This window comes from Garra rufa, chromosome 21 (assembly GCF_049309525.1).
Source record: "Garra rufa chromosome 21, GarRuf1.0, whole genome shotgun sequence".
Classification (NCBI taxonomy): domain Eukaryota; kingdom Metazoa; phylum Chordata; class Actinopteri; order Cypriniformes; family Cyprinidae; genus Garra; species Garra rufa.
Genome location: NC_133381.1, coordinates 8,042,799 through 8,055,979, shown reverse-complemented (window position 1 = coordinate 8,055,979; position 13,181 = coordinate 8,042,799). Strand labels below are relative to the sequence as shown.

At 35.3% G+C, this 13,181-nt stretch overlaps 1 protein-coding gene across 1 annotated transcript in view; it reads left to right on the top strand.

Annotated features, from left to right (window-relative positions):
• The window catches only part of ttc6 (tetratricopeptide repeat domain 6), a 36,596-nt gene that overhangs the window by 5,768 nt on the left and 17,647 nt on the right, over positions 1-13,181 (top strand). Inside the window, exons 6-13 of the mRNA XM_073827548.1 lie at positions 1,027-1,131; positions 1,645-1,746; positions 4,056-4,417; positions 4,667-5,120; positions 5,344-5,473; positions 6,931-7,106; positions 8,711-8,847; positions 8,964-9,133. Coding sequence (XP_073683649.1) covers positions 1,027-1,131; positions 1,645-1,746; positions 4,056-4,417; positions 4,667-5,120; positions 5,344-5,473; positions 6,931-7,106; positions 8,711-8,847; positions 8,964-9,133 — 1,636 coding nt within the window. The remainder of the gene's footprint in view (positions 1-1,026; positions 1,132-1,644; positions 1,747-4,055; positions 4,418-4,666; positions 5,121-5,343; positions 5,474-6,930; positions 7,107-8,710; positions 8,848-8,963; positions 9,134-13,181) is intronic.

Sequence of the window (13,181 nt, the reverse complement as noted above, 5' to 3'; positions counted from 1 at the left end):
TCTGTGAAATATATTCCCTTTCATATTTACATTTTTTAGCACACCAGGGTGGAGGTAGGAGCATGAAACTGTCCAGCAATAACTTCCTGTTGCACAGAATTTTAAATATGGGGAACACAAAGGCCAAATTCCCTTAATTGTCCATCACAAGGAGTAAAACCAAAGAACATAGTTCTGATGTGCAGAACAAGACATCCAAGTGCATCAAAAAACAAACTCCAGCATATTTAGTTGTCAGATATGACTGAACTTTAAACGGGACTAGCTTCTATGGTCAGATGAAACTCAAAAAAGGGCTTTTTGGCAGCCAACACTCAAGATGGGTTTGGTGTAAACAGGGAAATAAACTGCTGGATCTTTAATGTTCTGGGCCTATTTTTCTGCCAGAGATCCTAGACATCTTGTTTAGATACATGGCATCATGGATTCTATCAAATACTAAGAGATAAAAAAAAAAAAAAAAATCTAAACCTAACTGCCACTGTTAGAAATCTTATAATGGGATTTGTTTAGATATTCCATCAATCAATAATTGGGTGCCAATAATTGGGGCCAACGTTAACTAGTGAGAAACATTTATTTCATAATGAGATTTCCTCCCCACTTTTTATCTTTTTACTTCAATGGAAGGTTAGAATTTTGGGATTTAAAAAAGAATAAAAGATCAAAAGGATAAACAATGCAGATTTATTTCCATATCTGCCTTTGCTCATATTTACCTAGGGTGCCAATATTTGTGGAGGGCACTGTATATGTTTATTCAAACATAGTTGAACCTAATAAAGTCAAATTATGTACTTGTAATACCCTGTCACTAGATGGCATTAAACACACATTATTTTCCTAATAGAATTAACAGGTGAATTAAAGATTTTCACATTTCTTAATGTTCTCCTTGGTTATATTAAATGTAGACTGGTGCTTAAATTTCACATCAAGCCATCTAATCATCACTTGAATTCTTGTATTTGATTTCCAACAGCTCTTTCCAACATCCAATTATTGTATTTCTTTATTTTCTCATAGGCAACATTGTGTCCCAGTGAGCACAGAATGTTCTGGAGCCCAGCGCCTCCTAAATTCATCTGTGCCCCCTGTGTTATGAAAGACACACTTTTCCCCAAATACCAGGTACAGCGGCACCATTACCAACCAGTCCTGTGTTTCTTTCCCAGTGTGCTGGGACTTTTAACAGGACCTTTTTGCTGCAGAAATCACTGCATGCCTCCTCCCATCAGCTTCCTGAATTTATGCTGTAGACTTCTGCATTCAGAGTAGAACCTAGAGCAGCTCTGTGTCTGTACACTAACAATGACACATGCTTTCGCTCTGTTATTATCTTGATTTGAATGCAATTATCTTGTAAGCACATAATAAAAGAGAAATGGGGTGAAGCACTTGAGAATAATCTTGTCAAGAGTTTAAATAAAAAATGAGCACTTGACTACAATTCACATAAATTATAGCTGTTAATGTACTCTTAAAGATATTTCCTTGGAGCTTGGCCATGCTGGTAATGTTAAATTCCTCTGTTATCTTCTGATCAGGAAAATAACTGAAGGGAAATCTTGATTCATTGTTATATGCTTTTATGCCATGAAGTCATGCTTTATCTTATAGTTTTATTAATTTTTGTATCCTCAGATAACCCAGCCAGACCTGTGCAAAGAGAATCTGTCGGATGAGCTGCATGATGTAGTGGAGTCAGTTAGCCATGTGATGGACACAGAACAGGTTACTTCTGAGGTTTGTTTATTTAATTAACCTTAATTAAGATAGTCTAAAGAGGAAGTTTTGGAAAACAAATTTGGAAAAATTAGAAAAACCTCTTTCAATCATTACTCATCAAACTTTCCATTCATCAAAGAATCATGAAAAAATATTTTTTAGAAATTACACTACCAGTCAAGCCTGCATTTATTTGATCCAAATTAGAAAAAAAGTATAATTTTGAAATATTTTTACTATTTAAATGAACTGTTTTCTATTTGAATATATTTTAAAATATAATTTATTCCTGTGATCAAAACAAAATTTTTAGCATCATTACTCCAGTCTTCAGTAATACATGATCCTTCAGAAACCATTCTAATATGCTGATTTGCTGTTCAAGAAACATTTTTAATATTATTTTTATTATTATTAATATTTAAAACAGTTGAGTACATTTTTTCAGGATTGTTTGATGAATAGAAAGATCCAAAATTAATACTTTTATTTAGCAAGGGTGCTTTAAATTGATCAAAAGTAATGATACAGACATTTATAATGATACAAATGATTTCTATTTCAGATAAATGCTGTTCTTCTGTTCATCTATTCATCGAAGAAACCTGAAAAAATTTCAGCCTAAAATAATTTGTTACCCTGCTGCCTTAAAATGTTTAGTCATCTAAAATATTGCAGTTGTCACTTAAATTAACATTAACATTAAGTAACTTAAAATTTCAAGTTGACTGAACTAAAAATTCTAAGGCAGCGGGGTAACAAATTATATTAGGTTGAAACAACTTTCTTATTTATTTATTTTTACACATTGTACATAATAATAATAATAATAATAAAAGCAAATTTGAGTAGCAAATTACAATGATTTCTGAGGGATCATGACTGGATGCTAAAAATTTAGCTTTGAAATCACATTTTAAATTACATTTTAAAATATATTAAAAAAAAAGTTATTTTAAATCACAAATAACTTGGTCTCAAACTCCAAAGTACAGCAGAAACAGTAAAATTTAGAAATATTTTTACTTTTTAAAACAGAGGTCTTAAACTCAATTCCTGGAGGGCCACAGCTCTGCACTTTTTGCTCCAACCCTTACTAGAAACTCTAAGCAGGTGTGAGCTGGAGCTGGTTGGAGCTAAACTCTGCAGAGCTGTGGCCCTCCAGGAATTGAGTTTAAGACCTCTGTTTTAAATAGTAAAAGTATTTCAGAATTGTACTGTTTTTGCTGTACTTTGGATCAAATAAATGCAGGCTTGGTGAGCACAAGAGACTTCTTAAACAAAAAACATTAAAAACTTACTGTTCAAAAACGTTTGACTGGTAGTGTATATTTAGCATATTTTCAGTTTTTTTCAACACTGATAATAAGAGTAGTTTCTTGAACAGTATATTAGAATGATTTGTGACACTGAACACGAAATGACGGCAGAAAAGCTTTGACATCGTAGGAAAAACATCTAACTAAAAACAGTACTTTTAAAATAGTAGTATTTCCTAATATTATGTTTTACTGTGTTTTGATCAAATAAATGCAGCCTTGGTGAGCATAAGAAACTTCCTTAAAAAATTTAAAAATCAATCCCAATCAATACATTTTTTAACAATAGTAAACACCTTTTAATATATGGTAAGTATTCCATGTAGTCTCTACATGCATATTATTTAGGCTATGCATGCATAGTTTTTAATACCACAATTCGAAAACTGTAATACCACAAAGCAGAACACTGCTGTAGCTGCTGTGCCAACTTTTCATATTAGTATCCATACATGCATAAATAGAAAAAACAAGAAAATAAAGAAGTGTTGGTTTGCATTCATGTCACTACCTCTGTGAATTCTCAAGACTGTTTTCTGAATAACATTGTGTTGGACATTCTCTAAAAACTTGCCCTTGTCCCCAGGAAAATGTCTCGCCTATTAAGTGTAAGTCTGTGGCAGACTTCAGAACAACGGCCTCACGGACTCCCTCTGGGTTCATCTCAGCAGAACAGGTTGAAAGACTACTCTAGTTTTGATGATGGAGAATTTATGAATTCCTAGTACCTTTTTATTAGTTAACCTTGTCTCATACATAAAGCTAGACTCTGAGTAAGATTTTAGAATTGTTTATGTTCTTCCAAGCCACTGTTTGAGAGTTAGTTTTAACTTTTTTCACCTTTTGAGATCTGCAAATTTTAGTTTCTACTACTAACAGATGTTTTTCCTAATTTTTATTTTGTGTGTATATTGTATTCGATACTTTAACAGTTCAGTCTTTTTAATAAAACACTTGGATGCAACCAGACTTTCACCTCTAATATCCTGTCTCCCCTCGGGGTTCCAGGCCAGACGGCCTCACTCTGCCCCGCACTTAACCCCAGATCTTGAGCCCCATCTTCAGCTGCAGTCTGACTTCACCAGCCTTTCCCAGGAGCTGGAGCATGTGCGGTGGCAGAGGAAGCAGAACTCAATCTGTGCAGCTCTGGCCAGAGAATCTCCATCCAATGCCAAACAGACAAAGCCTCAGGAGGTTCACACAGAGCCCAACTCTTCAGAGCAACCCTGCCACAGGAAGAAGAAAGGCAAAGAGAGGGCAAGTGTGTCCCGTTTCAAAAGCAGGGCCAAGAAAAAAGGAAGAAAGCTCAGCTCTGTCAAGATGGCCTATGTTTGGAAAAAACTGAGAGAGCCGTCACGGACACTAACAAGGTTAATTGCATGTTAATTTTAATTGCATGAAATTGCATGTAAACCAATGATTAAAAAAATAATTTTTACAGCAATTTATGATATAAAACATCTTGTGTTAGATTGTATCTCATAAATATTCTAAAAGGAATATTTATGTCCCATTAGTATTTTAAAAGGAACAGTTTTGAACATCTTTCTTGAACTTTTTAAGTCTGTTATGATGTTTGTATTAATAATGCATTTATCTTTCCTTTTATTCTCTAAAAGGAGCGAGTCTCTGTGTCACTTACCAAGGGAGTCCAAAACTTCGAAAGTGCAATTTTCATCCCTCCTTTGCCAGAGTCTGCCAATGCTACTAGATTTTGAGACCTTTGCCACAGATCGTGGTGGGATACCTGACACGACCCCACCCAGAGAGTGGGTCAGAGACATATGGGATGCCTGGTTTGACGAGGTCTTTCCCCCTCTGGAAATTGTTCAGAGCGCAGACTCTCTCCCTGGTGGTCTGGAGGAGAACCAGCTTCCACAGGATGAGATCCAGGATTTGGACAAAGTGGTTTTGGATGAAGATTTCAATACCGCTGATTTGGAGCATGAAGTGGCCAAGCTGTCCCAAACTTTGACTGAATGTAGAAACGACAGTGCCTTCGACCGGTGTCGTCGTGGAGCACTTTACATCAAACTTGGTTATCTCAACCAAGCTCTTGAAGATCTCAATGCTGTAAGTCTTATTTTCTTGTCTGTCATTAGTGATGCATGCTAAGGTAAGCATAACTAATACTGTTGCTCACAAGTTTTTTTTTTTTTTTTCTGTGTTCATTACAAAAGGGTTCAAAAATCATTATCCAAACAAACCAGAACAGAACGTTCTACAGATGCGACCTGATTTTCTGCTTAGTTTATTTAGTACTAATGATCGATCTGTTGTTTTTCTATTTTTAAAGGCCATCTCCCTGGAGCCCCATTTACTGGATGCCTACTGGCATAGACACTGCATCTACCTGCTGAGAAACGACCCCGATAGAGCTCTGGACGATCTAAACGTCATCGTTAAGAACAACAAGAAGCATGCAGGTGTGTGCATGAGTCCACTTACATTACCAGACAGCAGGGAGACAAGATACTGATGCAATACTAGTGTGTGCTGTCTGACCTCTGTATTGGACAAAACAGAACCTGTACGGTTAAAGGGCACATATCAAAACAACCCTGTCATGTTTTGAAATCAAAATATTTGATGTGCTAACATAGACATACTCCAACGCAATGCTAAGCTTCCTCCTCTGTTCACAGAAATCAAAGTTAAGTTCCAAAAACTGGTCTTTCAGAACAAAACTATAAAAAAAAGAATAGAATAAAAAATGAAGGGGATAGTTCACCCAAAAATGACAATTTTATGTTTATCTGCTTACCCCCAGGGCATCCAAGATGTAGGTGACTTTGTTTCTTCAGTAGAACACAAACAAAGATTTTTAACTCAACCTTTTGCAGTCTGTCAGTCATATAATGGCAGTCCATGGTTACCAAATCTTTAAGATTAAAAAAACATACACAGACAAAATCAAATTAAACCCTGTGGCTTGTGACGATACATTGAGGTCCTAAAACACATAACGCAGGATTTACTTTGGTTTTGTCTATGTAATAACTGTAAGTACATTAACATATGACCAGCCACTTTAGAGTAAGAAGTAGCATCATGTGCATGCAAAGTGGTTGCAGAGAAACACTGGTAACAAGTGGAGGTAAATGGGTAAAATGAAAATGAAATGAAATAAGACTATTTGTGCCTTTTAATGTCAAAATCAGAAAGCAAATATTTTTTATAGAATACTGTTATCAAAGACTCCATTTGAAGCTAAACGCAGACATAAACGGACATACTATGAATTAAAACTGCTATGATTACTCTACTTTTAAAGCATAAATTTGATTTAAACAATAGGTCTACATAATGTTCACATATGCTGTTCATAGGGGACGGGTTGTATAAGCCCTACAGTTACAGCATGAAATATTATTTAAACCTATTACTGTTAACATTTTTACATAACATTTATTTATTTTATTTATTTTTTTATTTTTATTATTCATCCCTGTTTCGGATCTGTAAGACTATCCCACTATCTAATTTCAATCTAATATCTAATATCAATTTCGTTGAATAACGGTGCTTATCGCTGGGTGACAAGCTCTTGTAATAAGTGGAGAACATTTTAAAAATGACATCTAATCAATATAATCTATAATCTTTTTAAAATCTGTATCCGTGTAATTCTCTAGCCATAAAGGCTATCTCTCCTGGGTTTTCTGCAACCATGATGCACATGACTCCTGAATGTTTACAAACCTATAATTGGTCTATACAGTAGATGCATACTCAGTATTCATCAGCCTGGCTAAAAACAGCCTGTAAAGGTCAGAGAGAATCTAAAATGCTCATATAAAGATAAATAATTATATTTTTGGTGCCCAAAACTTCCCTCAGAAGAAAGTATAGATGCTCATGACTGATGCCAATTGTGTTCCAGACGCCTTCATGTCTAGAGCAGAAATCTACAAACAAAGAGGGGAAACCACACTGGCTCTATTCAGCTACACCCAAGCCATCAAAGTCAAGCCAGATGATGCAGAGATCTACTTTAAGAGGGCAAAGATGTATGAAAAGATGGGCGAGATACTGCTGGCCATGGAGGACTATGCCAAAGTGAGCTCATTAAAACAATAGAAATAGATTTGCATTTCCAGAAGGAAGTACCAATGTTTAGACTAATAGACTAATCACAATTAACTATGCAAAATACTGAATTTATTTGTCATGTAGGTTGAAATTTAATCATTACACTGCAAATGCTTTTCTTACTTAGATTTTTTTGTCTTGTTTCCAGCCAAAATATCTAAAAATTCTTAAATCAAGAAGGATTTTCTAGACGAGTAAAAATTATTTTCTTGTTTTCAGAAAAAAAAAAACAAGTCAGAATTAACTCACTGGCAGATTATTTTGCTTGTTCTAAGTAAAAACTTAATGCAAAAACTTAATTTTGACTTGTTTTTTTCTGAAAACAAGAAAATAATTTTTACTTGTCTAGAAAATCCTTCTTGATTTAAGAATTTTTAGATATTTTGGCTGGAAACAAGACTAATCTAAAATCTAAGTAAGAAAAGCATTTTTGCAGTGTAAATTCTACAAAAAATATATTTAAGAATTATTTTCTCCTATCATCCGGAATTAAATTTTCCTTGATCTTTTGTGATAACAGAGTACTATGAAAATACACAGTACTCTAACTTTCAGAAGTCAAAACTCCTCCCAGTCCCAAGACCACATATTAAAATTAAGCAGCAAAAACAACTCTTGAGTTATAAGTTATGAAAGTGTTTTTTCATTGTGCAATAAACTCTTTTATCTTAAAATCCCTATGAGGTGATGTAAGTAGGACAGATACATTTTCCTCCTTCCACAATTTTTTGATTTTAGTTGCTTGTTGCTGTTTATATCTCTTTTATTTTATACATGTTATATTTATTGTTTTATATTTATTTCTTATTCTTTTTATATTCTAATCTGTCAAGCACTATGAGCTGCATTTAATATATGAAAGGTGCTGTACAGTTAAAATGTATTATAATTATTATTCTCTAACACCAGAGGAAATGCAGACACGAGTTTGTTCCTGGCTGTGTGTAGCACCTGCATATCCTTTACGCAGTCTGATATTGGCAGTTTGTGCAACACATTTCAGCATGAATTGTTTTGTGAACCTGTCAGAATGTGATACAGGCTTTGCAACAAGGCTGTTGGGAGAGTCAAAATCATCCGGAGAGAGAACAGTAAAGTGCAGCTTCTCATTTCACACGTGAAGGGGGATGTTTTGTCAAATCACCGCTGCAAAAATGAGCTGCTTAATGCCCCATTTAACTCTAAGGGTCAGAGAGAAGATGGCAAATGGATTTGTAAAAAAACTGAATTGACCTATTTTTGACACAAAAAATGTTTGAATGGAATCTGTACATTTGTATGTGTATGTGTTGCAAGCAATGTTAGAAGGCTTTTTGAATTAGTGTTTTTTTTTTTTTACCAGGTGTTATTTTTGCACTCTTTAACCACTATAAATAGCTTGTATTATTTTTAATGCACAGAATTAGTCAGTTTTTCAAAGCTTATCTGAGCAGTTGGCAGGCACATCTTGCACTGTAAATATAAATCTGTTGAGTGCTGATTATAGAAAATTGTTGCTTAGTCATTGCCTTAGTCATTACAATTTGCATGGAACATAGAAGAGTTTCAAATAAATACATTTTGATCATCAGACTTTCACCGTTGACTCTACAAGAACCGATGCAATGATGATCCATGGAATACAGCACTTCAACACCTCCAAATGGATGCAGGCCCTTGAAGACTTCTCCTTACTGCTGAAGCAAGAACCTGGAAATGCTACAGCCAGGTCAGAAATATTATGAGGTTTATATAGCTCATTCAGCATGCTCAGTTTTTGATTTCCACTAAATATAATCTTCGCTGATGTGTAAATCCAATTATGTTTTTTTCTGATCACTGCAGAACATACAGAGGAAGGATCTATTCCAAGCTGGGTCAGTTTGAGAAGTCTATCAAGGACTTGTCTCTGGCTGTGCACTTGGATCCCAGTAGCTGGTTGGCATTTTATCACAGAGGGTGTCTGCTGAGGGAGATAATGCCTCAAATGGCCTTAAGGGACCTCAGCACATCTGGTAACATGCACATGCTTGAAAATGTGCAAATTTTCACTGTTTCACAGTTTCTCCATATAAAGACATTTTAAGGGGCTTGAGGAAGACAAATTCCCATGGGTATGTTTAAGTAAAATGTTAAGGTCTGACTGTCGAAAACGCAGGATGATTAAACAGATGGTTCAGTCACGGTTGTTCAACAATCAATTCAAAAGTTACGCCTGACTGTTTTTCATATGATTTCTTCAGGACGCCCACAGGAAAGAAAAAATCTGCTGTCAGCTGTCAATGTACTCAGTTGTGATGGCATAAACATGCAGATTTCTGAATGACCCATTTTTAGCCTAGATTTCATAAATGGTCTGGGGAGGGAATTCTTATTTTCTGTAATATCTCTCCATGTCTTTGATCTAAATCTTTAAAGAAAGCCATTCTGCACACAATTATGCAGCATCAATGGGACCATTCTCATAACATCTCGTTGCAGACAGCTGCATCTGTTGAATCAGGTCATATGAGGATGTTAATATCACGACTCAGCCAGCAGAACAAATAAGAGCCATCAAGTCTTATCTTCTATGGTTTTGGCAGCTGCTTTGATCTCTGAAGATTGCAGGGATATTTTGTCAGTGTTGTCTACTGCAAACTGAACAGCTTCATCAGTAAAGTGTTTCACACTGCCCACCTAAGCACTGTGGTGCTGTGTAACAAGAGTGTAGGCGTGAGTAGAGCTTCGGCACTGAGCCTATTTTTGTGACATGTACCATGCAGAAAATACTCAGCAGAAAATGCAGTTTAAGCTGATTTATTTATACAATCTTTTGCAGTATATGAAGCAAGATAAATACTGGCACAAACCAGTCACCCATCGTCAGGGCTGATGCAAGTTAGAAGCACTTTGAATTTTATTTCATGTGAATAAATGACAACACTGTTCATCATATGTGACCCTGTACCACAAAACCAGTCATAAGTAGCTTGGGTATTGTAGTGATTTAGCTCAAATTTATAATGATTCAAATAATGAATCGAATCGAAAGATTCGAAACTTGATTAAATTGATTCAGAATTAATAGATTAAGCTTCTTAACCATTCGTCCAGCGAAGTGGTTAATTCAGTATACTGTATCAACTCTGAGGTTTAATTTATGCTCCTGGCCAAGATCACAAATAAACCAAAATATTACGTTAGGAAATTTTAAAGCTGAGGCAGCTTGGATCTAAATACAGATAGAACTTTTGTGAACATAAAGTCAAGACACTTCTTTTAATGAAACAATGATTTATTGAACTACTCTAAGACACAAAACTAATCTACTAAGACACAAACTCACACACACACATTCGCACTTACACTCATACTTTTCTGGGGATGAGCAATTACTGAATTGAAGAGAATCCCAAAGTTCTAGTATTTCTTAACTAGTTCTTAGATCACAACCTTAGAAAACCACAAAAGCAGAGATTTAACTTAACAATCTAGCACCAGGTTCAGCCAGAAAAGGGAGACCTTGTTTACTTGCGTTTGTGCCGGGAATGGGAATTCCCTTCTGTGGGCTCGTCTTAGCAAAGATTTTGGTTGGTTGCTGGTCGGTCTTTGGATGACGTCTTTGGGGATCTTTCGGAGCTGAGGATTAGGTTGCTGGAGCCGGTCTTCAGTTGCCTGGTTACGCTGTTTGACGCGCTCGGAGCTCTTCTGCGTCGGAGTTGCAAGACTTTGAAGAGTTTGGCAGTCACAAAGTTTCAGTTTGTTCTGTAGAGTTTTGATGGCACAATCGCGTGCTTGGTCGAGTAGGCGAGCGCAGGTGAAAAGCACTCAAACCATGGCAGGCGAAAGACCAAAAGCGACGACGAAAGGCAATGGCCAAAAGCAATGGCACCAGCCAATAGCAAAAAGCAACGAACTATTAGAGTCATTGGATTTCAAGTACTGTTCACTGCAGAGCCAAATGGCCTCCAGCTCCACCTCTCTTGATGTCCAGCTCCACCTCTGAGTGAATGTCCGGAGGGAGGGGGGTCACAAAAGTCACGCTGGACGGATCCTGTGCCCTTCAGGCTCGTGTAAATCTGTCCTTTTCTGTTTATATGATTGAAATGTATGTCAGGAGAAAACTGGACATCTGGGGCCGGATTCACGAAACATTCTTAAGAAGAAATTTCTTCTTAACTGCCATTTTCTTCTTATTTTTTAAAATAAGAAAAAAGTTAAGAATATTTTGTATTCCCAAAAAAATCATCTTAAGAATATTCTTATCTTTTTACTTTAAGACAAAAATTAAGAAAATTCAAATTCTTGAAAAGACTCTTCTTAAAAACCATCGTAAATAACTTCTTAAAGTTAGGATAGCCCGAGACTTGTCTTAAATCCCAAATAGTAATAATTATTTAATTAATTGATTGGGTTATTTAAAAATTAACTGTTATATTTAAGCATTGCAACACTACTAGCTACATATAATACATATTAGGACTATTATTAGAGATGAGCAAGAGTTCGCTGAAGTGAGAGCAATGACTGATAATGTAAACAATGATCTGTCATGATTAGCCTGTGTATGACCCTACTTTTTGCCGTCATCAAAACTTAGTAGCAACTCGACAAAATCGAGTCAGATAGGGAGATTTAATAAAAAAAATAAATAAAAATACGACATAATCTTTGGCCGTATTTAGCGCATGTGCATATGTATCATATGTATCATTTTTTTTTTCTGAAGAAAGAAATTAAGATGTTCTTAAGAACATATTTGAGAATATTTTAAGATTTTTTCAAGAATTGCACTTAAGAACATTCTTACGAATTTAAATTTCTTAATTTATTTCTTAAGAAGATATTCGTGAATCCGGCCCCTGTTTCTTGGGTGCTCTCAGACAAAGAGCGGTTTCTGCTCTCTGGTCGCGTAAGTCGCGTTATCACTGTTTTAGTGTCCTGTGAATTACTGTCCTCCTGTGCTGCTGACGTGGATTGATGTTAACCGGGCAGGCCGGGTCAAAACTAGGGAAGACTAGTAGACTAGCTGACATCGTGTGGGGGCCTTGACTGATTTTCATGATCGACAACTGGTTGGGAGGGAAAATCATTTTGATTCTCCTGGAATGCGGTGATTCGATCGTTATTTGCGCTTTTGCATAACCCAAAATCCTACAGTATATTTGTAGCAATAGCCAAAAAACATTTTATGGGTCTAAATTATCAATTTTTCTTCCATGCCAAAAACCATTAGGATAGTAATTAAAGATCATGATCTATTAAGATATTTTGTAAATTTCCTATCACAAATATATAAAAACTAAATTTTTGATTAGTAATATGCATCACTAAGGACTTAATTTGAACAACTTTAAAGGCTATTTTCTCAATATTTTTTTTTTTAGCACCCTCAGATTCCAGATTTTCCTTACCTAACAAACTATACATCAATGCAAAGCATATTTATCCATCTTTTAGCTGATGTATAATATCAGTTTTAAAAAATGGACCCTTATGACTGGTTTTGTGGTCCCTGGTCACATATTTGCTGGATGAAACCCAATATTCGTTTCTTAAACTTTTTTGAGGTGCTGATTTAAAAAAAATGCTGCCTGTTTTGCTTTAGCACGCACACTTCCTCAAAAAATATAATGCATTTCATAACATTTTGCCGTTTGAAAACCATTTGTAAAGTGAAGGCGTCTTGTTTTTCCATATTTGGCACAAATACATGATTCCTAACTTCCTTGAGCCAGGTTACAGCTATTTGTTTAATCCTCTGCCGTTTTTCACATGCATGCATGATTATGAAGACATAATTTTATACCTAATCCTGATTTTTCTGATTGTAAGGTAAATAATAGATTTTGAATATTTCGTTTTGTTATTAAAACCTAAACTTTTGATATACATTAAAGCTGATAAATCTTATTTTGTGACAAGAACTGTATGTGATGGAAAGTTTTTGTTATTTTTTCAAATTCAAAATATGTCAAATTAGACTTTTCTTGCAAATCAGCAATTTTTTTTATAATTTGTAAATATAAATTAGATTTAATATTGATCATTCTTGTATTAATTCTCGATGGCCAACTATTT